This window comes from Enhydra lutris, unplaced genomic scaffold (genome assembly GCF_002288905.1).
Source record: "Enhydra lutris kenyoni isolate GAN:26980312 unplaced genomic scaffold, ASM228890v2 scaffoldscaffold27, whole genome shotgun sequence".
Taxonomy (NCBI): domain Eukaryota; kingdom Metazoa; phylum Chordata; class Mammalia; order Carnivora; family Mustelidae; genus Enhydra; species Enhydra lutris.
Window position 1 is genome coordinate 12,584,955 of NW_019154111.1, and position 26,569 is coordinate 12,611,523.

At 42.8% G+C, this 26,569-nt stretch overlaps 1 protein-coding gene across 3 annotated transcripts; it reads left to right on the top strand.

Moving 5' to 3' along the window:
- Positions 1-6,463: 6,463 nt before the first annotated feature.
- LOC111152056 (zinc finger C3HC-type containing 1) lies at positions 6,464-26,149 on the top strand. Of its 3 annotated transcripts, none has more exons than XM_022510339.1 (10): positions 6,464-6,624; positions 8,516-8,627; positions 11,825-11,975; positions 12,570-12,653; positions 19,740-19,867; positions 21,051-21,205; positions 22,090-22,333; positions 22,696-22,908; positions 23,335-23,541; positions 25,712-26,149. In XM_022510339.1, exons 1-10 carry the CDS (start codon positions 6,479-6,481, stop codon positions 25,778-25,780), a joined length of 1,509 nt encoding a protein of 502 aa, XP_022366047.1. In that variant the 5' UTR covers positions 6,464-6,478; the 3' UTR covers positions 25,781-26,149. The 3 variants fall into 3 exon arrangements, with proteins under 3 accessions (XP_022366047.1, XP_022366049.1, XP_022366048.1); XM_022510340.1 differs by lacking the exon at positions 6,464-6,624 and adding an exon at positions 6,743-6,894; XM_022510341.1 differs by lacking the exon at positions 22,696-22,908 and having other exon boundaries at positions 6,474-6,624.
- Positions 26,150-26,569: the final 420 nt, after the last annotated feature.

Here is a 26,569-nt window from a genome sequence, read left to right on the forward strand (position 1 = left end):
TAAATAAAATCTTTTTTTTAAAAAGGTAGATAATAATCAGTGTGGACATAGATCAATGGAACAGAATAGAGAGCCCAGGAATAGACCCTCAACTCTATGTTTAACTAATCTTTGACAAAGCAGGAAAGAATGTCCAATGGAAAAAAGACAGTCTCGGGGCGCCTGGGTGGCTCAGTGGGTTAAAGCCTCTGCCTTCGGCTCAGGTCATGATCCCAGAGTCTTGGGATCAAGCCCCGCATGGGGCTCTCTGCTCAGCAGGGAGCCTGTTTCCCCCTTTCTCTCTGCCTGCCTCTCTGCCTACTTGTGATCTCTGTCTGTCAAATAAATAAATAAAATCTTTAAAAAAAAAAAAGTCTCTTCAACAAATGGTGTTGGGAAAATTGGACAGCCACATGCAGAAAAATGAAACTGGACCATTTTCTTATGCCACTCACAAAAATAGATTCAAAATGGACAAAAGACCTCAATGTGAGACAGGAATCCATCAAAATCCTTGAGGAGAACACAGGCAGCAACCTCTTCCACCTCAGCCGCAGCCACCTCTTCCTAGAAACATCGCCGAAGGCAAGGGAAGCAAGGGCAAAAATGAACTATCGGGACTTCATCAAGATCAAAAGCTTTTGTACAGCAAAGGAAACAGCTAACAAAACCAAAAAACAACTGACAGAATGGGAGAAGATATTTGCAAATGACATATCAGATAAAGGGCTAGTATCCAAAATCTATAAAGAACTTATCAAACTCAACACCCAAAGAAAAAATAATCCAACCAAGAAATGGGCAGAGGACATGAACAGACATTTCTACAAAGAAGACATCCAGATGGCCAACACATGGCCATGAATAGGACACATGAAAAAGTGCTCCACATCACTCGGCATCAGGGAAATACAAATCAAAACCACAATGAGATACCACCGCACACCAGTCAGAACGGCTAAAATTAACAAGTCAGGAAATGACAGATGCTGGCGAGGATGCGGAGAAAGGGGAACCCTCCTACACTGTTGGTGGGAATGCAAGCTGGTGCAACCACTCTGGAAAACAGTATGGAGGTTCCTCAAAAAGTTGAAAATAGAGCTACCCTACAACCCAGCAATCGCACTACTGGGTATTTACCCTAAAAATACAAATGTAGTGATCCAAAGGGGCACGTGCACCCAAATGTTTATAGCAGCAATGTCCACAATAGCCAAGCTATGGAAAGAACTTAGATGTCCATCAACAGATGAATGGATAAAGAAGATGTGGTATATATTTATAGGAATACTATGCATTCGTCAAAAGAAATGAAATCTTGCCATTTGCAATGATGTGGATGGAACTAGAGGGTATTATGCTGAGCGAAATAAGTCAATTAGAGAAAGACAATTATCATAGGATCTCCCTGATACGAGGAATTTGAGAGGCAACGTGGGGGGTTTGTGGGGTAGGGAAGGAAAAAAATGAAACAAGATAGGATCAGGAGGGAGACAAACCATAAGAGACTCTTAATCTCACAAAACAAACTGAGGGTTGCCAGGGGGAGGGGCGTAGGGAGAGGTTGGTGGGGTTATAAACATTGGGGAGGGTATGTGCTAAGGTGAGTGCTGTGAAGTGTGTAAGCCTGACGAGTCACAGACCTGTACCCCTGGGACAAATAATACATATATGTTAATAAAAAAGTAAAAATTTAAAAAAAAGAGGGATAGTTTTAAAGAAATTTAAAAAAAAATCAGCGTTGACAAGATCATAAAGAGATTAGAATCCTTACACTGCCAGTAGGATTATAAAATGGTACAGCCACACTGGAAAAGTTCCTCAAAGTGTTAAACATAGAGTTACCAGATGACTCAAATTTTACTCCTTGATATATACCTAAGAGACCTGAAAACATATGTCCACACAAAAAAATTGGTACATAAATATCCATAACAGCATTATTCATAATAGCCAAAAAATGTAAACACAAATGTCCATCAATGGATGGATGGAAAACCAAAATAAGGTATATCCATCGGTACAATGGAGTATCATTCAGCCATAAATAACAATGAAGTACTAATACATGCTACATCATGAATGAACCTTGAAAGCATTATGGGAAGTGAAAGAAGCCAAGCACAAAAAGCCACATATTAGAGGCACCTGGCAGGCTCAGTTGGTGGACCATGTGACTCTTGATCTCACTGTTGTAGGTTCAAGCCCCATGTTGGGTGTAGAGATTACTTAAAAATAAAACTTTTTTTAAAAAGCCATGTACTGTATGACTCTGTTTATATGAAATGTCCAGAATAGACAAATCCATAGTACCAAAAAAAATTAGTGGTTACCAGGGACTGAGGGAAGGAAGGATCAGGGAATCACTGCTAATAACTATGGGGTTTCTTTTTTTTTTCTTTTTTAAGATTTTATTTATTTATTTGACAGAGAGAGAGATCATAAGTAGGCAGAGAGAGAGGAGGAAGCAGGTCCCTACCGAGCAGAGAGCCCGATGTGGGGCTCGATCCCAGGACCCTGGGATCATGACCTGAGCCGAAGGCAGAGGCCCCAACCCACTGAGCCACCCAGGTGCCCCAACTATGGGGTTTCTTTATGGAGAGATGAAATGTTCTGGAATTAGATAGTGATGATGACTGCATAACCCCATGAGTATACTAAAAACCACCCTATTAAAGGGTGATTTTTATATTGTGTAAGTTACACATCAATAAAAAGCCCATAAGAAATCATAATGTTTGACAAATGTGTACCCACTTAAAAACCTATTGTCATGTTTTACAGAAATTAAATTTCCACTAGAAATGTAAATTTAGCTGCATGGCACATTTTTGTACTTCATGAAATAATTATACTAGCAAACATAGTATGTTTCACTCATTCTTTTTTTTTAAAGATTTTATTTATTTATTTGACAGAGATCACAAGCAGGTAAGAGGCAGGGAGAGAGAGAGGAAGGGAAGCAGGTTCCCTGCTGAGCAGAGAGCCCGATGTGGGGCTCGATCCCAGGACCCTGGGATCATGACCTGAGCTGAAGGCAGAGGCTTTAACCCGCTGAGCCACCCAGGCGCCCTGTTTCACTCATTCTTAAGAGGCCCTACGTAGCATAAAAAACTTACAGCAGAAATTTTTGTATATTCTCACATTGAAAAAACCACACACACACAGGGGCACCTGGCTGGCTCAGTTAGAAGAGCATGGAACTCTTGATCTCAGGGATCGTGAGTTGGAGCCCTACACTAGGTGTAGAGATTACTAGAGAAAGTGAATTTTAAAAAACCCCTGGGGGCCTGGGTGGCTCAGTTGGTTGAGCAACTGCCTTTGGCTCAGGTCATGATCCCGGAGTCCTGGGATTAAGTACCACACTGGGCTCCCTGCTCAGGGGGGAGTCTGCTTCTCCCTCTGATATCACCCCCTTTGTGCTCGCTCTCTCTCACTCTTTCTCTCTCTCAAATAAATAAATAAAATAAAATAAAATAAAAAACCCACACAGACAACAAAGACAGTCTGGTAGCTGGAGCTATCAGCAGAGCTCTCAGCTTCCCTGGGATAAACAAAATGAATAAACTGACCTGGAGTGAGATTAGCATGCCAGAGGGTCTGGGAAAGGGCACTTTGAATCAACACCATGAAAAGGAGGGGAAGGAAGCATGATAGGGCAGGGGAAGAAGGTGGACTGTGATGAACTCTCAAGGTTGGCCCCAGGGAACCCCAAAGGAAACTTCAAAGCTGGATGGCCCTTCAGCATTGTCCTAAATTGGGGCAAGGAGGCTGGGCCTTTTATATTATCGCCTTTTTTTTTTTTTTTTAAGATTTTATTTATTTATTTGACAGAGAGAGAGATCACAAGTAGGCAGAGGGTGGGGGGAAGCAGGCTCCCTGCCGAGCAGAGAGCCGAATGTGGGGCTCAATCCCAGGACCCTGGGATCATGACCCAAGCCTAAGGCAGACGCTCAATGACTGAGCCACCCAGGCGTCCCTGTATCACTATCTTGATTAGTCCCTGGATACAGGTGCCTTGGGGAAGGCAAATAGCTCCTTTCATTCAAGGAACTCCTAAAGGAACTGACAGCTGAGGGCTTCTTGCTGGTGGTACTCCCAATGACTGTAGGATATATTTAGTTCATTCCTAAAGGCAGCCCTGGATGGTGCATCACTGCCTCTACAACCTATGCGAGAATGCTTGGGAAGAAAACTAGCACTTACCAAGAACTACGTACCAATCATTTTCATAGACATTATCCCATTTAATCTCATAACCAGAGGTTACTCAATCTCGAGGCCACATATCTAATGATGCTAGTGGGAGGAGGAGCCATACCTGACTCCAAAGCTCTTTCCTCCATATCACATTTGCCAAGGGACTCTGGGAATTAGATGTTTCAGAAATATTTATTGATCCATGTCTTAAAATTGGCATCTTTGGGGCACCTAAGTAGCTCAGTTAGTTAAGCCTCTGCCTTCGGCTCAGGTCATGATTCCAGGGTCCTGGGATGGAGCCCCACATTGGGCTCCCTGCTCCCTGGGGAGCCTGCTTCTCCCTTTCCCTCTGCCTGCCACTCCCCCTGCTTGTGCTCTCTCTCTGTCAAATAAATAAAATCTTTAAAAATTTTTTGACATCTTCCTGGGGTACCTGGCTGGCTCAGTGGGTGGAGTGGGCAACTTTTTTTTTTAATTAATTAATTTATTTGTCAGAGACAGAAAGCGAGCACACAAGCAGGCAGACTACCTACTCTGCCTACTAGTGATCTCTGTCAAATAAATAAATAAATAAATAAACAACAAAAAAAGAACTTTTTAAAAAGTTTTTATTTTAAAGTAATTTCTACAGCCAACATGAGGCTCAAACATACAACCTTGAGATCCAGAGTCATATGTTCCATCAATTGAGCCAGCCAGGCACCCTTCAAGAATTTGAAAGCAAACCCCAGACATCCTACCAGTTCACCCATAAATACTTTGAGACATATCTCTCATAAGTCCTTTTTTTTTTTTTAAAGATTTTATTTATTTATTTGACAGACAGAGATCACAAGTAGGCAGAGAGGCAGGCAGAGAGCCCGACGAGGAACTCGATCCCAGAACCCCGAGATCATGACCCCAGCCGAAGGCAGCGGCCCAACCCACTGAGCCACCCAGGCGCCCCAGTCCTTTTTTTTTTTAAAGTGAGGACTTTTTTTTTTTTTTCCAAGATTTTATTTGTTAGAGTGAGAGAGAGAGCGAGAGCACAGAGAGGCGGAGTGGCAGGCAAAGGCAGAGGGAGAGGGAGAAGCAGGCTCCCCATGGAGCAAGGAGCCCAATGCAGGGACTCCATCCCACCACACTGGGATCACGACCTGAACGGAAGGCGGTTGTTTAACCAACTGAGCCACCCAGGCGTCCCTGAAGTGAGGACTTCTAAAAACCATAATCAAAATGCCTTTATCACCTATAACAAACTAACAATAATACTTCAATCTTAACTAATTCTCAGTCCATGTTCGAATTTTGCAAAGAAATGATGATAATGATTGGCAATGAACTTAAGCTGGCTAGGGAGAGAAGGAATAAGGGAGGCTCTGGAGTTCGGGATCCTGGAAAGGTGGCTGGATCAGTAGACTGAAGGTCCTAGGGGTGGGCACATTATTGCAGTTAGAAGCCCTCAGGGAGTGAGCTGGAGGGGTTGGAGGTGGTCCCACTTCCATCTGGGTCTGCCGTTCAGTCACAACAGTCTTCTTTTCCAATTGATTAGATGAGACCAACTCCTTCCAATCTAATCTCTTTCCCACAATCTCATCCCTGTTAACTCCCCCGCCTGACAGTCCCGGGAGAATCTGCAGACGAAATGAGGTCCTCCTTGCACACACTTGGCACTCCTTCAGAGCACTTCTAATCATAATCTCAAAACTATAGGAACACGTGTTTGTTTGAGATCTCACTCTGTTCAGACCTGTCTCCTTTGTTCACTGCTGTCACCGCCAACGCTTAGGACAGCGTCAGTAAGGCACACTCCATAAATACTTGTTGGACAAAGGAGGGAGGGTGTTCAATAACGGCAAATGCCACAGACTTCTAAACCCACCTGTAACACGGTTTCTAAGAAAGCTTCTAAATTATTTACTCTCAAGTGACGGTGGCCATTTTTTCACTTGTAAAAGGATATAAGGTAGGAGGGCCATATCAGTTAATTCCTTTAAGACTAAATTTGGCCCCTCCTCTCTGTCGTATTGGGAGAAACAACGCTCTAAAAACCCCTTATCAGCCCCAATCCGCTCGCGCATAAAGAAAACGATTAATCTGGGTTTAAACACCAGGGCCTCCCGTGGTGGTTTACCTCATTCTAAAATGAGGGTTTACCTAGTTCTAAGATGGCCACGAAGGAGTAGGCCTCGCGGTCAGATTCTCCGAGTCGCGTGGGTAAACGCGCGGGACCGCGCCTCGGGAGGAGGGTCTTAACCGCGCAGAACGGAAGTTCCTGAGCCTTCAAACCCGCGGGGAAGCAAGTCGGCAACGGACCAAGATGGCGGCGCCCAGTGAGGGGCAAGCTTTTGCTGCGGGGGTTGAAAAGAATTGGGGTGCAGTTGTTCGCTCCCCAGAAGGGACGCCCCAGAAAGTCCGGCAGCTGATAGATGAGGGGATTGCCCCGGAAGAGGGAGGCGCGGAAGCGTGAGTTCGCGAGTCCATCGTGGCTCCGGCGCCGGCGGATTGGACAGGGTTTGGGGAACGCAGGCCTGGGGGGATCCCCTGGGTGCTACTCGGCTGGCGGGGTTGGCTACGTCCCGGACTGTGAAGGAGAATGGGTTTCCTACATTTATTCGGCTTTAATCTTCTCGGGATGTACTGCCTTCCACACCACGCGCGGAATTTTGTCCCCAGTTTTTGGAGGGAAGGAGATAAAAAAGAGGACCGCTAACTGAATATGCACCTGACATCTCAGTTGGGTTTCTTCAGCTTTTCTTGAGCCTTAGACACCTTTGGCAGCCTGATAAAGCTTATGAACCCCTTCTCAGAATATTTTTAAGTGTATGAAGTGAATTACATGGGATTATAAAAAAAAACAGTTACGTTGTAATGCAGTTATCAAGATAGTAGAATTTAAAAAGTGATGCAGTGGGGTGCCTGGGTGGCTCAGTCGGTTAAAGCGCCTGCCTTCTCCTGGGGTGGTGGTCCCAGGGTCCGTTGCTGGGAGGGGAGGCTGCTTCTCCTTGTCCCTCTGCCCCTCCCCGCAGCTTGTGCGTGCTCTTTCTCAAATAAATAAAGTCTTTTTAAAAAATAAAACAATAAAAAGTGATGCAGTAACATGGTTCATTATTAAAGAGTTAATTAACATCTAGGAATGTCTGCGATCTACCATAATTTTGAAGTAATCATAAGCATAAATGACATTTCAGACGTACAACCTTAATGTGGTGACAAAATACCTGATTTCCATTGGTTACATACTCACAGGTACTGCTGATGCTACTATATTTTGTGGGGTTTTTCTTATTACTTTCATTCATAATTGAAGGAAATGCTAAATTTCAGTTAGAGGTTAGTAACATAAATGTCACTTTTTTTCTCATCCAAGTTTATGGATCCTCTCAATTTCTTTAAAGAACCACACCTCCCTGAGGCTCTCTGACTCTCCGTGAAAGAGTCTTTGAGTTTATTTCTTTTGAGTTATAGTAGTTGGTGTCACCCTTTCTTTATTAAAATGACTTTTGTCCTCAATAGTTCCTCCCTCTCCCACACGCTGTTGAAATACCTTTCACTGAAAATAAGATAATTGTTTTGTTGGGGTTTTTCTCCCTGAATATTTTTCATGAAATTGCCTGAAGATCTTTACTTTTTTTTTTTTTTTTTTAAGATTTTATTTAGTTATATGACAGAGAGAGCACAAGTGGGGGGCGTGGCAGGGAGAGGGAAAAGCAGGTTGCCCTCAGAGCAGAGAGGCCCGATCCGGGGCTGGATCCCATGACTTTTAACCAACTGAGCCACCCAGGCACTGCTAAACATCTTTACTTTGATTTGAATTTTCAGATTAGTTCTTTTTTGGGAGAATGGGTACCAAGAGCCGACCCAGGTAGAAATATCAAAATTATTCTCCCTGTGTTAAAAGAGTTAAATTTCTAAGGTGGCTCAAATTGTATAACGCATAGAAGCCTTGCGTCTAATTTTGTGTTTACTGAAATTGTGTGAAATACTATTGGAGACCAGTGAGTGAGCTAGAACAGTTTGCTGGTATAGATTAGTAGGTATGGCCAAACTGTAAAGAGATTTGAATGCCAGACTGAACAATGTGGATTCTATTTAGTAAGTATTGTGAAACCATTGATAATTTTTTTTTTAATTTTATTTTTTATAAACATATAATATATTTTTATCCCCAGGGGTACAGGTCTGTGACCATTGATAATTTTAAGCAGAGGAATGACATAACTGAAATGATTTTTAGAAAGGTTAAAATCTAGTGTGGCATGATTGATGCTATGATGTGCCACAAAGTGAGGTGCAAAATGTTTGGACAAAGTGATGCTCTGGAAGGATTACCAAGAGCTCTGCCACTTTATTTTAGGAAGGACACATCTGCCACATTCCAGTCAGTTAATGGATCGCCCCAAGCAGAACAGCCTCCATTGGAATCTACAAGCAAAGAAGCCTTCTTTAGCAGAGTGGAAACGTTTTCTATATCCTTTTTTCTTGGTCGTGTGAGCCGCACTTTCTCCCTGCTCCTGGAACTGTTACTCCTCCCCTTATTCTGATGTTTTAAATTCAAGAATTAAACTTGGTAAGGGGCGACTGGCTGGCCCAGTTGGTAGAGCATGCAATTCTCAGTGTCAGGGTTGTGAGTTCAAGTCCCATGCTGGGCATGGAGACTAGTTAAAATTTTGAAAAAAGATAATTTGGTAGGAAATTTTATAGGAAAATTAGCATCATAAAATGTTATTCCTCAAAGGAATATTTGAGATGACCTGACATCGCTTCTCGGTCTTTTGACTACAAACAAGTGTTGAGATGACCTGACCTTTTCACAGAAGAAAACACTAAGAGCTTGAGAGCAGAAGAAATAATAATAACTTAACACTTTAATGTAACATGTTTTCACATATATTATCACATTCGATCGTCCCCTTAAGCCTGTGAAAATAAGTATTATTATTATTATACTTATTTACAGAAGAGGAAACAGTTTTGGGTAGGTTATGTGACTTGCCTCTGGTCAAGCTGCTGGCAAATGGCAGAGCCAGGGTTACAGCGTAAGGCTATTGGTACCTAAACCTAATGTTTTGTTTTGTTTTTTTTTAAAGATTTTATTTATTTATTTACAGACAGAGATCACAAGTAGGCAGAGAGGCAGGCAGGGGCGGGGGCTGGAGGAAGCAGGCTCCCCGCCGAGCAGAGAGCCCGATATGGGGCTCGATCCCAGGACCGTGAGATCATGACCCAAGCCGAAGGCAGAGGCTTTAACCCACTGAGCCACCCAGGCGCCCCAAAACCTAATGTTTTTTGAGACTGCCTACTACACTTCCTCTTTCTGAATTTCCCTCTGTATATTATCTATTATTACATAACGAAATTACACTACAGCTTAGTGGTTTAAAACAACCAACCACTTACGTCACAATTTCTGTGGGTCAGGAATGTTGGTTGGATCCTCTAGTTTAGGGTCTCTCACAGGCTGCAGTCGAGATGACAGTTGACCTGTAGTCATCTTCAAGCTCCACTAGGAAAAGATGTACTTCCAGGCTCACTCACGTGTCTGTTGGACTGAGGGCTTCAGGTCTGTAGTGGCTGTTGGCTAGAGACCTCCCTACGTTCCTTGCAAAATGGGTCTCTCCACACAGACATTTCACAATATGGCAGCTGGCTTCCATCAGAGTGAGCAAGGGAGAGAGAGCGTGAAAGAAGCTAGACTCTTTGTGACCTGATCTCAGAGGTGACCTCCCATCACTTTTGCCCTTTATTCACTAGAGTGATTTTTTTCAAAAATATGAAATGATTACCGACTTGCAGACTTTGTTGCACGGGTTACAAAAAACTTCCTTTCTGAGCTACTTGTAAGTTGCCAGAGTGATCCCTCACTACCCCCAAATGTTTTCCTACAAATAAGGACTTTTTCCTACATAACTGCAACACAGCCATCAAAATCAGGAAGTTTCACTTAATAAATTACTGCCATCTAACCCTCAGCTTCTAGTCATTTCAACAGTTGTCCTAGTAATATTCTTTTTAACAAAAGGAACCAGTTGAGATTCCTGTTTTTCCTTGAGTTTCATGATTGTGATGCTTTTGAAGATGACAGTCCCATTGTTTTGTTGAGTGTCGCTCCCATCCGTCTGCTCTTTCCTTCCAGTTAGATTCAGGTAGTGTAGGAGCCTCCCAGAATGGCGCTGTGTCCTCATTGCATCTCATCACGTAGCACAACGATTTTGACTTATCCCTTTCCTGGCAGTGATTCCTTAGTTCACTTGATTCAGGGACTGTCTGTCCATCTTTTCCATGGTAAAGTAACTCTCTTCTTTCTTTGTAATTAAAAAAAGTGTTTGTGCAGAGGTGCTTTGAAACTATGCAAATATCCCATTCCTCATCAAACTTTGTTAAGTAGTAATTTATTCATAGCAGCTTGGGCTGCTTTTTTTATTTAGTGGGTTATAATCCATTACTCTCATGATATATTTTGATACTCCAGTGACCCCTGATTTGGTAAGTGGGGGCCCCATGGGGATGTTCTTTCCACCCTACTTGGCTTCAACACCTCAAGGTGAGCAGCCCCTTTTACCCACCTTGGGTACTGACACCTGGCACTGAGCTGCCTCCCCTCACCCTCCTGGCTGTCCTCCTTGCTCACCACTTGATGGCTTTATGAATAAATTGCTCAGGAAGAGGAAGGTATTTTGAACATCCTTCTACTGCTGCTCCTTGGAATAATTCCTGATTTTTTAATCATAATTTTTTTAAAGATTTTATTTATTTATTTGAAAGAGGGAGAAAGCAAGCACAAGCAGGGGTAGGGGCAGAGGGAGAGTGAGAAGCAGGCTCCAGGGGGCCCGACATGGGGTTCAACCCCAGGACCCTGAGATCATGACCTGAGCCAAAGGCAGACACTTAACTGACTGAGCCACTCAGGCACCCATAATTCCTGATTTTTGCTTGGTACTTAGAACCATTTTCTTTGGGTCTTTTTCGTTTTCGGCGGATATGAATTGATCACCACTTTAGATGTGACAGTCATTTATGTAACACAGCTGGTTAAGTAATTCTGTTGCTTTTATTTTAATTTTATTTATTTATTTACTTACTATTTTTTTTAAGTAGACTCCCAGCATGGAGCCCTTTAACGTTCATATCTAAATTCTGTTTTCTAGCTTTCCTCTTTTGCTGAAATTGAAATATTTTCAAATTCCTACATTTTGAACATATAAAATACACAGGGCTTTGTAGAGAAAAAAATCATAATTGTTCCCCTCTGTTCATTTTTCAAACAACTTTCATTATTCTGTGAAGTACGTGTGCTTTAAAAATAGTTTTTTCGGGGCACCTGGGTGGCTCAGTGGATTAAAGCCTCTGCCTTCAGCTCAGGTCATGATCCCAGGATCCTGGGATCGAGCCCCGCATCGGGCTCTCTGCTCCGCGGGGAGCCTGCTTCCATGCCTCTCTCTGCCTGCCTCTCTGCCTACTTGTGATCTCTGTCAAATAAATAAATAAAATCTTTAAAAATAAATAAATAAAAATAAATAAATAAAAATAGTTTTTTCACCCTTTTCTTAGTGCTTTTCCTCTTAATCTGTTTATCCCCGTATATACAAAAGAATGAGTTAAAGTTTTAATTTCTGACTTACTCATTTTAATATACCTGCAGCATTGTTTTTCTTAACGTGAATACTCTCTGAGATGGGCAGGTAAGCCCTCCGAGCTGTCTCCACTCGTCTGTGCGAAATACGGCTGGGTCACAGTGGAGTGCGACATGCTGAAGTGCTCCAGCTGCCAGGCTTTTCTCTGTGCCAGTTTACAACCAGCTTTTGATTTTGACCGATGTAAGTATAAAGCACAAATTATACTTTCCTCCATGTTCACAGATACTAGATGAATTTTTCCTGAAAGACCAGTCACAAAAACAAAAAAAATAAAAAAACAAAAAAAACCCAGTCACCTGTGTTTGATCGAAGAATATGTACTGTCTCATAGATCAAGGTGAATTTGTGATTGTCTTCATCTTAATTATTAGCTTCAGTTACTACTTTTTTTTTTTTTTTTTTTAAAACGAAGCTATTTTAGAGTGAACCTGACTTTACGCATTCTGAGGAACTAACAGCAGGGTATGTTTACTTTATGGTTCCAAAATATATACTCAGACAAAGAGACAAGGCACTTTGATGAAGCCTGGTGCTTGGAAATACCCTGCCTTATAAGGTACATGCTATCTCCTTTGTTCTTGATCTTAGGATCTTGCTCTAGAACTTGTTCTGTGAAAAATATTAAGATTATACAGTGCTAATATTTTCATATCTTTTAACATTATCTTAGTCATTTTTGTTTTTAATTCTGTCTATATTCTTAAAAGTTCTTGGCCATTTGATTTTGAATCTATATAACGTTTTCTAAGGCAGTACTCCCTTTGTGGGTTTCAGATAAGGACCGATGTGCTGAGCTGAAGAAAGCCTTGTGCACCGCCCACGAGAAGTTCTGTTTCTGGCCAGACAGCCCCTCCCCAGGTACTCATTTCCAGGATCTCCCATTTACCATGTCTTCTTGGTTATTGCATTTCTAGTATTGCCTATATCTTTGTGAAAATCTAGTCTTTGAGGTTTCTTTTCTTCCTTTCTATTTGTGCTTTTCAAGAACTTACATTCATCCACTTGTTATTACTAAGTTTTATTATAGGCTGTCAGCATGCCAACAGCTCAGCCATGTAGACATTATCCCTCATAATTCTCACAGGGGCCCTGGGAGCTAGATTCTCAGCCCAGTTTGGGGGTGAGGAAACAGAATCAACTGGTGAGGAGGCAAAACAATGGTTTTATCTGATTTCAAACTGTCTGCTTTTCCCACCATAGCAAGCAATCTCATGTTCTCCCCAGGCTTCCTTTGGTGCACTAATGGTGGCAGTTAAAGGGGGTTCCGTTGCTAAAGCAGACTCACAGGAAGCCAAATGAGAGTGATTACACACAGTTTATCACAGTGAAATGACACATTGTGACAACAGCTCTGAAGCCAAAGACTGCCTGTAGAAGGGCCTTGGAAGGCACACTCCCTTGAATCTGGTGACTTTGTGATTGTCTTCACTCTAATTATTAACTTCAGTCGTTACTTTTTTTTTAGAACTAAGCTACTTTAGAGTGAACCTGACTATGTATTCTAGGAAACTAACATCAGGGTATGTTTTCTTTATGATTCCAAAATTTATACTTAGGCTAAGAGACACAGCAGGTTTATGAAGCCTCACACTCTAGAATGCTCTGCCTTATAAGATATATGATAGCTCCTTTGTTACTGATCTTCAGATCTTGATTTAGAACTTGTTCTGTGGGGGCGCCTGGGTGGCTCGGTGAGTTAAAGCCTCTGCCTTGGCTCAGGTCATGATCCCAGGGTCCTGGGATCGACCCCGCATCAGGCTCCCTGCTCAGCAGTGAGACTGCTTCCCCCCCACCCTGCCTGCCTCTCTGCCTACTTGTGATCTCTGTCTGTCAAATAAATAAATAAAATCTTTAAAAAAAAAAAAAAAAAAACTTGTTCTGTGAAAAATAGTAAGGTGATGCAGTTGCTAATGTTTTTATATATTTTGAAGTTATTTTAGTTATTTTTAATCGTGTCTGTACCCTTAAAAGCTCTTGGCCTTTAAGTGTTTGTATGCACAAAAAGTCCAAAATGTAGTAACAAGTGGGATTTTTTTTAAAAAAGATTTATTTACCCATTTTAGAGAGAGAGAGCGAAAGTGTATGCATGAGTGGGGAGGCGGGTAGAGGGAGAGAACCTTCTAGCAGACTCCCACTGAGTATGGAGCCTAATGCAGGGCTTGATCCCATGAGCCTAAGATCATGACCTGAGCTGAAATCAAGAATCAGGTACTTAATTGACCGAACCACCCAGACACCCCAGCAAGTGGGATTTTTAAATATTTCACTGGTTGGGACACCTGAGTGGCACAGTTGGCTGGGCATCAGACTCTTGGTTTTGGCTCAGCTTGTGATCTCAGGGTCGTGAGTTCAAGCCCTGTGTCAGCTTAGCGCTCAGCACAGAGTCTGCTTGAGATTCTCTCTCCCTCTACCCGCCCCCACCCTGCTATCTCTCTCAATAAATCTTTTTAAAATAAATAAATATATCTTTTACTGGTCACATAAGCTTATTCCTGCTGAGTAACCAGCCTCCACAGCAGAGCCCTCCAGAGGGCTCACCAAGACCAGGGGCAAAACTTCATGCCTGCAGACATTAGTGCCATGTAGGTCTACCTTTTGTTTCAGTCGAACAGCTCAGGCCAATTCCAGGGTCACTGATGCCTGGGAATATTCCATGAATGACCACTAAGAGGAAGAAATAGATTGGAAGTGGGGGCGCCTGGGTGGCTCAGTCAGTTGGGTGTCTGCCTTTGGCTCAGGTCATGATCTTAGGGTCCTGGGATCAAGCCCTGAGTTGGGGTTTCTGCTCAGCAGGGAGTCCTCTTCTCCCTCTCCCTCCCTCTGCCCCTGCTCGTGCTCTCTCTGTTGCTCACTCTCTCTCAAATAAATAAATAAAATCTTTAAAAAAAAGAGAGGGGGCGCCTGGGTGACTCAGTCATTAGGTCTCTGCCTTTGGCTTGAGTCATGATCCTGGGGTCCCAGGATCGAGCTCCTTGTCGGGCTCCCTGCTCATCAGGAAGCCTGTTTTTCCCTCCCCACTCCCTCTGCTTGTGTTCCCTCTCTCACTCTCTCTCTCTCTGTCAAATAAATAAATAAAATCTTTTTTTTTTTTTTTTTTTTTTATTTGTCAGAGAGAGCAAGCACAGGCAGACAGAGTGGTAGGCAGAGGCAGAGGGAGAAGCAGGCTCCCTGCTGAGCAAGGAGCCTGATGTGGGACTTGATCCCAGGACGCTGGGATCATGACCTGAGCCGAAGGCAGCCGCTTAGCCAACTGAGCCACCCAGGCGTCCCTAAATAAAATCTTTTAAAAAAATAAAAAAGAGAGAGATTGAAAGTATCTATAGAGTGCCATTTGCTGATAATGAAGGGAAGATAAAAAGGGACTATTAAGGAATAACGTTCTTAAAGTGAAGATGATGTGTAACAAGGAGATTCTGCTGTTGGCCTAGCTATTTCACTGTGTAGTAGGACTGACCTCAGTCCCATGAGGATGTAAATCCTCCCAGTATACCCAGTCCAGGTTTTTAGGATCTGCCCAGGACTCTGTTGGTGGTTCCCAACTCTTATTACTATATACTATGATTTCTTGGTCCACCTCCTTGCCAACCTCTAACTCCTATCCTGACTTTTTTTTTTTTTTTTTTTTTTGTCAGACAGATCACAAGTAGGCAGAGAGGCAGGCAGAGAGAGAGGGGGAAGCAGGCTCCCCGCAGAGCAGAGAGCCCGACTCGGGGCTCAATCCCAGGACCCTGGTATCATGACCTAAGCTGAAGGCAGAGGCTTTAACCCACTGAGCCACCCAGGTGCCCCCTGACTTTTCTTTTGAGCTGGACTCATTTTCAACTACCTTCTAAACATTTTCATGTAATGACTTGTAGGCACCTGGAACTCAATATATACAAAACTGAAGTCTTCATTTTAGACCTAAACCTTACTTCTCATATATTTTCTCCATCTTAAATGGCACTGACCCCACTCCCCCAAGTTACCCTAGCCAGAAACCTGGACATCCCCTTAGATGCCCTTCTCTATCTATCATCGCCACCCACTCCTGTGCATTCTACCTCCCAAATAGATCTCAAATGTGACCTTTCAATATACCACCCTTGGTTTTTTTTCTTTCCAGAGACTTTAGTGTGAAGAGAGGAAACCTACAACTATTTATACTTTAATGCTTACATTTATTAAGCATATCTAATAAATACAATTTTGAAGTAATTTTTTTCTAACATTTACCAACCTAAATTAAATCCCTTTAAACATTTTAATTTATAATTACTAATTTACTGGACTGATTATTTTGAACACATCAAACACTGAAGTAGACAAAATACTCACATATGTTAATTATGAAACATAAATTTTGACTTATGTTAAAACATTTTCATGGTGGGTTTAAAATCTTCATTGCTCTTTTGCCTTCATCAATTTTTACTAATATTTTCTTAGGATTGTAGGAATCAGACCAAACCGTAAATTGGAAAGTGACCAGAAAGATGTTGGTACCTGGTTTTTTCTCCAAAGTTTTGTCAAACCAGAGCCACTGGTCATCAGAACATGTTTCCTTCTTATTGTTAAACCTCACTTGATTTTTTGTTTTATTTTTTAATTTTTATTTATTTTTTTAAAGATTTTTGTTTGTTTGTTTTTTATTTATTTATTTATTTATTTATTTATTTTGAGAGAGAGAGAGAAGACAGAGAGCAGGGGTAGGAGCAGAGGAAGAGGGAGGAGAAGGGGGAAAGAATCTCAAGCAGACTCCCCCGCGGAGCAGGGAGCCCAACCTGGGGCTTGGTCTCACAACCCTGAGATCATGACCTGGGCCGAAACCAAGAGCTGGACACTCGGGGTGCCTGGGTGGTTCAGTCATTAGTAGGTCATGATCCCAGGGTCCTGGGATTGAGCCCCGCATCAGGCTCCCCGCCCGGCTGGAAGCCAGCTTCTCCTCCCACTCCACCCCTGCTTGTGTTCCCTCTCTCACTGTGTCTCTCTCTGTCAAATAAATAATATCTAAAAAAAAAAAAAAACAGTTGGACACTCAACGCACTAAGCCACCTTGGTGCCCCTTCACTTGATTTTTTAAAATCCATATCTTTTTTGTTGGTTGTAGTTTTTTTTATAATTGGACTTTGCTAGTAAAATGATATATCTTTTTAAATTGATGGCAAGTGTCTTGACATATTTGGTTACTTGCAACAACTTTTAATAATTTGAGAATATTTGGGGCACCTGGGTGGCTCAGTCGTTAAGCGTCTGCCTGCGGCTCAGGTTATGATCCCAGGGTTATGATCCCAGGGCCCTGGGATCGAGCCCCAAATTGGGCTCCATGCTCTGCAGGAAGCCTGCTTCTCCGTCTCCCACTCCCCCTGCTTGTGTTCCCTATCTCGCTGTATCTCTCTCTGCCATATAAATAAATAAAATCTTTTAAAAAGATAGTTTCAGAATATTTAATAACATTAGAGACCAAAATCTGGTTGCTAATGATATAATAAATGTGAATAAAAGTGCTATTTTTACTGCTTTTGTACCTCTTAAGAACAAAACTAGAAAAGAGATTTTTTCCTTTCTTTTTTTTTTAAAGCATACTTACGGTTGAGGGATAATTGACATAAAATAAGCTGCGCATATTTAGAGGTACAGTTTGGTAAGTTCCAACGTATTTGTATGCTCGTGAAACTGTCACCGCTAGATTTCTATTTAATATCATGAGTTTGTATTCATTTTCCCAATTTAATGCTGTATATTACTGTACCCTATTTTTCTTACAGTATGAGGTTTCATTGATCATTAAAAGTTTTTTTAGCAGATTCTAACTTTTTTTAATTAATAAATATATTTTTTTAATTACTTTTTAAAAAATTATTTATTTATTTATTTGAGAGAGAGAGATATCACAAGTAGGCAGAGAGGCAGGCAGAGAGAGGGAGAAGCCGGCTCCCTGCCCGGCAGAGAGCCCAATGTGGGGCTCAATCCCAGGACCCTGAGATCATGACCTGGGCCAAAGGCAGAGGCTTAACCCACTGAGTCACCCAGCCGCCCCAAACAAATATCTTTATTAACTAAAGTCAGTGGTAGACATTAGGGTTCACTCTGTTGTACTTTCAGTGAATTTTGACAAGTATATAATGACCCGTATCCACCATGACATTATCATATAGAACTGCCTCACTGCCCTGAAAATCCCCTGTGCTATACCTGTTCATCACTCTCTCCTCCCCTCCCCCTGAATCCCTGGCAACCACTGATCATTTTACTGTCTCCATAGTTTTACTGTTTCCAGAATGTCATATAGTTGGAATCCCACAGCATGCAGCTTTTCAGACTCGCTTCTCTCTACATAGCACTATATATTTAAGGTTCCTCAGTGTCTTCTAGAATTCACCTTTTTTCATTGCTGGATAATATATCGTATGGACATGCCACAGTTTAATGTTATTGCATTCTGTTTCGTTAAAATAACTGGTTTATAAATTAGGTAAATGATAAACTGATTTCAGAACCTAAGAAGGGGTCATAACTATAGTTTTAAAGCTATTGCCTAAAATACAATATTAGGTTTTTGCTGGACACAAGGGTCCAGACAGCTTGATCCCTGTTTTAGGAGCTTAGATATTGTTGGGGGAAAAAGTCTATGTATATGAAATATTTAGTAACAAAAGGGTAACAACAAAACAAAGGGTAACAACAAAACAAAAGTAGAGCTATAAGAAACTAGGAATTCGGGGCGCCTGGGTGGCTCAGTGGGTTAAAGCTTCTGCCTTCAGCTCAGGTCATGATCTCAGGGTCCTGAGATCGAGCCCCGAGTCAGGCTCTCTGCTTAGCATGGAGCCTGCTTCCCTGCCTGCCTCTCTGCCTACTTGTGATTTCTCTGTCAAATAAATAAAAGTAAAATCTTAAAAAAAAAATAATAAAAGAAACTAGGAATTCCCTAGTACTGTTGAAGACTAGAAAGAACTGGCAAGTGCTGTAATAGAAACTCTGTAAAAGCAGGAGCTTTTGGTCACTCACTGGTAATGAGACCTGGGTATGTTACTTTCATATTCCTTGGATTCCTCATCTGTAGAATTTGTATGATAATAATATCTGTCGCACTGGGTACTTTTTTAAAATTTAAATTCAATTAATTAACAAACAGTGAATCATTAGTTTCAGAGATAGAGGTCAGTGATTCATCAGTTGCCTTTAACACCCAGTGCGCATTCCATCATGTACCCCCCTTACTGCCCATCACCCAGGTACCCATCCGCCACCTGCCCGGTCAGTAAGAGCTTTGTAACATTGATGTTCCTTCTCTCCATCCTTCTGCCACTGCTGTCTTACAGGGATTATTACCTTAAATCACTTTAATGTCTGCTAAGCTTATTTTTTTGCATCCTGACTGACCCCTTACAATCTCTACTCTAAACTAATGCATATTGTCTATAATATCACTCTTTCAGGGGTGATGATCCCAGTGACCTGGAATCAAGTCCCGCATTGGCCTTCTTGCTCAGGGGGGAGCCTGCTTCTCCCTCTACCTGCCACTCCTCCTACTTGTGCACATTCAAGCTCTTGCTGACAAATAAATAAAATATTAAATAAATAAATAAACAAATAGAATATTTTTTAAAATTATGTGAAATTAAAAAAAAACTTTCAGTAATTTCTCATCACATATGTTAGTAAAGTTGTGGTCTAGTTACTCTCTACACTTTAACCCCATCTTCTGCTCCTTTCTATAGGCACATTTTGTCCCAGTCCCGTGAAGCTATGTAGAATTCCCCACCTGGGCCCTTCCTTTGAGACTTAGCTTTTACACACTGTTGTTGGTCTTCTAATTCAGCTTAGCCTGACTGCTTCTGAGAAACCCTACTCGCCTTCAAATATTTTATCAATTTTATTGGTACCTGTCCCATATTGTTTTATATACATCTTTTATTTTTTACAATTTACACCAAATGATCTTCCAGTGTACTTTGTCTACAGATCGATTTGGGATGTTGCCATTGGATGAACCTGCTATTCTTGTTAGTGAATTTCTAGATCGTTTTCAAAGCCTTTGTCACTTGGACCTCCAGCTTCCTTCCTTGAGGCCAGAGGACTTGAAAACTATGGTGAGTTTTTCTTGGCTAGCCTACAGTGGCCTTCAGTTGTCACTGCCATTTGTACATGAAGGATTTCTTTACATGACAGAGGATTTAGATTGTTATGAAGAGAACTAGTTGTTTGTCCCTCAACTGACCTTTTCCAATCTCCACCAGAAGGGCAACTATGGAGAGATTAAGTAAATGCGATCCATTGAAACTTCTAGATAGGCTTCTTTAAATGGCATTACGTTCAATTTTATCCTGATTTGTTACTTAAACTATTTAACAGAAGATACTGAAATGTGACCTCGTATGGTTTATTGCATATCATTTCCCAAAGAAAATACTACAGGAGAAGTTACAAACTCCCTTCTCCCCTGTGAATGGAAATTAGAAATGCTCTGGCCCATGTGACTTTGAAACTGAATATCTAGTGTCCCGTTTCCTCACCCTGTAGACACACCAAAGACAAGCTTTACTATGGGAAATAGAAGCTATTATTTTGCTTCTTCAAGTTGAGAGGCTGTTTGGATTTTAGCCAAAGTTTAACTTCTGTTATTTATTTATTTAAGATTTATTTCTTTATTTTAGACAGAGAGCATGGGGGGAGGGGCAGGGGGAAGAGAGAGTCCCAAGCAGACTCCTTGCTGAGCACCAGGCTCGAACTCAAGACCCCAAGATCATGCCCCAAGCCAAAACCAAGAGTCGGGCACTCAACCAACTTAGCCACCCAGGTGCCCCAACTCTGTGCCTATTTTAAATGTCCCTTGTCCCTAGCCAAGGCAGCTTTTCTGTTCCCCTTGTCAGTTCTTTATTATTCTTAGAACAAAAATAAAGACCTTGGCAAGCTCTCTTGTTCTGTCAAGAAGTAAATCCAGTGTAAGGTTAAGATATAAATAGTAATGTGTAGAAGTTTATAGGTTTCAGAGAAAATCTGCAATTGGTAAATTGAAAACAAATTAGAACTAAGAAAAGATTTGGTAGTTCTAGGACAACTGCTACCTTTCTCAGTCAGCAGATGCAGGGCAATTCAGAAAGCTTCTGTCTATAACCTTATCCCTGTCCTAAAAGTGAGCCTTCCGTAGTGAAGAGAATTGTCTTTGTGTCTGGGATTTCCTTCATGATTTTTGCCTTATATCGTCTAGATAATATCCTCATTTGTGATTTTTGTGGTTGGAAATTTCAGTTTGTTACCTTGGTTCCATTGTAGTGCTTGACAGAAGACAAGATCAGTCTTCTCCTGCACCTGCTTGAAGATGAACTTGACCACCGAACTGATGAGAAAAAAACTGCAAGCAAATTAGGCTCAGACATCCAAGTCCACGTCACTGCCTGTGTCCTCTCTCTGTGCGGCTGGGCGTGTAGGTTAGTCGGTGACTTTGCAGGGCACATGAGCCCTGACAGCATCATACACTGGCATACATCAGTCACTAATAGTATTGGAGGTCCCATGATGTTTCCTGTCAGAAAAACAGACAAAACCTGAGCAAGTGGCGAGGGGACAGTAAGAATCACTAATAGAATTCGAACTCAGGAATTCTTGGATACACCTGAACTTTGGTTTGGTTTTTTTTTTCTTCACTGTCCCAGCTGAGAATCTGTGCTCTTGGAAACAGTGAAGCTCCTTTCTGTCTATAGAAAGGAAGAAAAATCTGTTGAATTCATAAAAACTACCAAAGGAAATGCCAGCTGGAGTCCTCAGGCCCCCATGTTGGTGTTCCCATTCTAGTTGCTCAATTTGGCTTAGACTCTCTCTGGAACCAGGGAAGGGAGGTGCAGGGGGGGACCTGGCTGGCTCAGGCGGTGGAGCACTGACTGACTTATCTCAGGGTTGTGAGTTTGAGCCCCAGGTTGGATGTAGAGATGACTTAAAAATAAAATATTTAACAACAAAAAAAGAAGGAAAGAAAGAAAGGAACCAGTCTAGATTTACTTTAAATATACTTTCTTTGATAGATTAAGGAATATTTTTCATTTAAAAGGAAAATGTTTCAAAAGGAATAGGAGAAATTTATAAAACATAACCTTCAAGATAGTCTTGCCTTAGAGGTTACACCAAGACCCTTAGATCTTTCTCTAGGAACTTTGTGAGAGACGATGGAGTTGGGGGCCTGAGATGACATGATTCCCAGTCCACTGGGCTGTTCCAGAGCTTTGTTTGGCAAGACAAAGCATTCTCATGAATGATTACACTTAGTCCCTTGGAAATGTTACCCTTAGAGAAAACTCTCTTTTCTGTTCCTGCCTAGTTCTTCTTTGGAACCCCTGCAGCTCTCCCTGATAAGCTGTTCACAGTGTATGAGGAAGGTGGGGCTCTGGGGCTTCCAGCAGATTGAGTCCTCCATGACAGACCTGGATGCGTCTTTGGGCCTGACCAGCTCTCCCCTCCCAGGCCCTGAGGGGAAGCCGGAGCGCTTCCCTCTTGTGCCCGAGTCTCCTCGGAGGATGATGACCCGGAGCCAGGATGCCACGTGTTCCCCTGGCTCAGAGCAGGTATGGACTTAACTGGCTTGCTCAGGTGGCCTTTGTAGCACTCTTGCCAGAAGTGGCGGAGAAGTCAGAGATGACCTGAGGCGGGTGGGCTTCATTTCTGACCACATTGATCAAAAAACCTCGTGTTTTTCTGAGCCAGTTGCAGTGCAGAAGCTAAATTCATGATTTTGTATCAAAATCGATGATTTTTTGGGAGAGTTTAGTTTTGTTGACAGTTCAGAAGGTAAATTCTTAAGAGTTTAAACTGTAAAGCCTTGGCTTTCACCTGCTTCTAAGAAAACTGACCATTATCCGTTATGTCATCTTCTGACCCTTATCTTTTATGTCATCTGTGTACTACTGTTACTTCTTCTTTCCTTCAGGCCGAAAGGAGCCCTGGTCCCGTCATCTCCCGAACTCGGAGCTGGGACTCTTCCAGTCCCGTCGACCGTCCTGAGCCAGAGTCCGCCAGCCCCACCACGAGAAGCCGGCCGGTGACCCGCAGCATGGGAACGGGAGACAGCACTGGCCTGGAGGTGCCGTCAAGCCCTCTCCGGAGAGCCAAGCGCGCTCGCCTCTGCTCTTCCAGCAGCTCGGTGGGTCCACCTACGTGTAGAAGTCCTTGCGCACAAGCAGCATGCCAGGCCCCCACGTGTAGCACAGGGAAGCAGGCAGGATCCCTTCCTGGGGCGTGTGACTCTAAGGGGATAACGTGAACTAAGTCTCAAGGTGGGACAGCTACGGTTGGATGCCACATCTTTGCAGTGGATTCCAGAGAGGTAGTAAATATTTCAGACCCACGGGGATGGCAGTGAGATCAGGGAAACAGACCTGACCACGTACTGTTGGTTTAACACAGAGGGAATGAAAGTATTTATAAAGAGAGTTGGCATGACATAGGCAGTGTTTAAAGGAGAACATCAAATTGGAAATGGGGGCAGTTGTGAGATTCTGGACTGGACGACTCCTGAATTGACATGGCTTCCGCCCTTCATCAGCACTGTTTCTCTTCCCCCTCTCAGGATACCTCATCCCGAAGCTTCTTTGACCCCGCCTCTCAGCACAGAGACTGGTGCCCGTGGGTGAATGTCACACTTGGCCAGGAAACCAGAGAACATGGCGGAACGGAGGTAGACGCCAGTGCCGCTGCAGAGCCAGGCTGGAAGGCCGTGCTGAACATCCTCCTGGCCCACAAGCAGTCCAGCCAGCCGGCTGAAACAGACTCCACGGTGAGATAAGCTGCTGCCTGCGTGCGCAGCCCTTGCTGTTTATGGGATAAGGAACAAGAGGCGGTCCTATAATTAGCACCCTGCCTGCCCTCAGCATTCGGAAGTCAAGTTAGACTCAGGTTGGGTCCTAGAGACTCGGCATGGAACTGATTCAGTCTTCCTGCAGTTGGTTAGCATTTGGCATTCCCTCAAATTCTGGTAAATTCTTTTTCTCCAACTAAAATGACACAAAGTAGAGAAGGAGTGTCGGAACAGGAACGGGTGGGCAGGCAGCTGCTCCGGCCTCATGTTGCAGACCAGCTGCTTTTTCTGCCAGTTGCTGTCACTTGGTTTGGAGCCTGGCCAGACAGACCTTAGCTGTCGGGAGCTCTGTACTCCAACCCCCAGATTACAGTTTCGTTCTGCACTGGGGGCATGTTCCTTTGCTCTGTTCCACAGCCCCAGGCTCGTGCACTGAGCCTCAGCTAGCCGTTGGAGTCGTGATCGCTGCTGCTTAGGGAATGTGGGTAGATGTGAATCCATCGTGACAGCTGAGAAAACAAGGGTTCACCTGTGTAGAGGGTGCACTCTGTGATAGGAGGGTGGGCATTAAGGGATCATGGGAACTGGGTTCTCTTTCCTCTGCTGGCTACTTCCCAAATTGGCCTTACAGCGTGGTGTGAATAGAATAATTTCTGACCCCCTGTCCTGTCCAAGGACAAAGTAAAATAATACTCGCCAGTAGATGTTTACAAGAAGCACTCCCAGGTTTGTGGGATTCTGCTGGACAGAACTGTAGAATTGCTAAAAGCCCGAGAATGTACATATGTACCCTTAGTAAGACAATGCAGATGAAGGCTTCCCAGGTTTTTCCACAGGAAAAAAAAATCTTCATTTTTCCAATTTAAAAACTTTTGAAGATACATAAAGCTATCTGAGGGCAAATGTCTGCACATATATTCTGTCCCCAGATCTTCCTGAAATAGAGTCTTATTGACCGCCCTCTGTCACTGTTTTACGAACAAGCAATCCCACAAGATTTTTGTGGGGTTTTTTGTTTTGGTGGTTTTTTCATTTCATTTTGTTTTGTTTTTATAGTGGGAGAAGTTGGCCTCATAATTGGCCCTGGGTTCCAGGACTTTTGAGATCCTTTTTGGTGGTTTGTCTTTAACCCTCCCACAGCTGCTATGACTGGAAAGTTGAGAGCTTAATGAGGCTGGTTAAAGGATCTTGATGTTAGAACAAAGTTTATGTTGTTTTTTCAACTAAAGTTTCTTTTAACTTTGTCCCTCTATTCACTAAATTCCCCTCCATCATTAGTAAGAGCTCACATTCTCCCCAGCCCCTGCCCCGGGACTTTTCTTTTACTGAAACACTCATCCACAAAGAGGATAAGAAGACAGTGAAAATGTCTTCTGATACCCGAAACTGGAGGTAACTTCATGGATTATCTTGCTAGATGATCATTTATATTCTCACTGAGACCCTGTGCTCTTCATTGTGACTCTCACAGGCAGAGGGAACCAAGTGTTCTGATTCTCTGAGAACTTTTAGCTTTTAGTGCATTGCTTTGTCTCCCTGTAACACCATTTCTCAGAATCTCAGATCACCTCATAGGCATGATCAAGTGGCCGTGAGAATCTTCCTATTATTAGCTCTGCCGGCTATAAATGGAGCTGAGAAGTCCAGGGTCATAGTTTAAACTTTGAAAGAGTCATTTAACTTTGTTTTACCCCTTGGTCTTGGATTATACTGTTAACCCCAGTGAGGTATCATGTGAATGTGAATCCTTATTCACAAGAAATAAGGCCCTGGGGCCAGTTCAGCATCACGAATGGAAACCAGTGCAACACGTGTGCTGCACGAATGGTGGGTCCCAAGTGTCCGCCTCACACACAGAGATTAGGACAGATGCAGATACTTGGAGGGAGGACTCGAGGCGTGTTTGACAGGCTCAGAGTGTGTTAGCAGTAGTCAGACTGTAGAATGCAGGCATTTTGATGTTTAGTCTGGTTTTAGGTGTATATTAGATATACAGAATAAAAGTAATAATATAAAATTAACTTGTTTTTCTCAATCCTAGACCCCATCCCTGTGAGAGAAATTTACAAACCAAGCCTTAAAGCTGTTACCCCACCCTTCATCTCTGTAAAAGAATTTAATCTCTAATAATGAGCTTTTCTACCTATAGAGTCTCTCGGAGAAATCAAGGAAGGTATTCCGAATATTCCGGCAGTGGGAATCGTTATGTTCATCCTGAAGCTATTCCAGCTCTTCCTGGAGAGAAGCGGAATGAGTGACTTTGAGAAAAAAAGTCTGAATTCCTTTCCGGCCAGCTGATGCTAAGTTTTTCTCTGTTCCGGTTCAATCATTAGGAGCCCCTGTCCTTGCAAAGGGCAGTGAGTGTTACTGTCTCCGTCTGACTGAGGGGCTGTCTCCACGCTGGGGCGGGGGCAGGTGGAGTTCCGCAAGCCCGCTTCTGTTAAAGGAGTGTGGGGTTATTCCACCAGACGGAAGACCAAGGACTTGAGCACTTTTACCCTCTTTCAGTATGCAGCAATGTTTTGAGGACTCTTCTATCCCGAGAATATGACAGTATGGGTTAATAAAACATTTGTTAAGATTCTTACTGCTGGAGAACTGCCTTCCTTCTTCCGTCTGGGCTGATAGAAACAAGGCAGACGCTGAGAAAATTCCAGGGGGGCACTAAGCAAAATCAAGGTTTCAGTTTGCAGATTGGCTGCAAAGCCAAAAATTTATTAATTTATTTATGATTCTAGTCAAAGAGGTATTTCTTTTTTTTTTTTTTTTTCTTTTTTTGGAGGTGGGGGAAGAGTAGGGAGAGAATCTCAAGCAGATAGCACTCTGAGCACGGAGCCCTACACAGAGCTCGGTCTTGCAACCCCGAGATCGTGACCTGAGCCGAAATCAAGAGTCAGACGCTGAACTGACTGAGCCAGTCCTAATTTTTAAAAGGGTACATCATGTTGCTATCGCTCCTGAGTCAACCCTCTATGAGGCCAGTAGAGCTGTTTCCAGGTTATGTTTG

Excerpts from the sequence above, each read along its gene's own strand:
- LOC111152056 (XM_022510339.1), top strand. The coding sequence starts at position 6,479 with ATGGCGGCGCCCAGTGAGGGGCAAGCTTTTGCTGCGGGGGTTGAAAAG. Across the intron at positions 6,625-8,515 it reads GAAGAGGGAGGCGCGGAAGC|GAAGGACACATCTGCCACAT; the intron begins GTGAGTTCGCGA and ends ACTTTATTTTAG. Across the intron at positions 11,976-12,569 it reads AGCTTTTGATTTTGACCGAT|ATAAGGACCGATGTGCTGAG; the intron begins GTAAGTATAAAG and ends TGTGGGTTTCAG.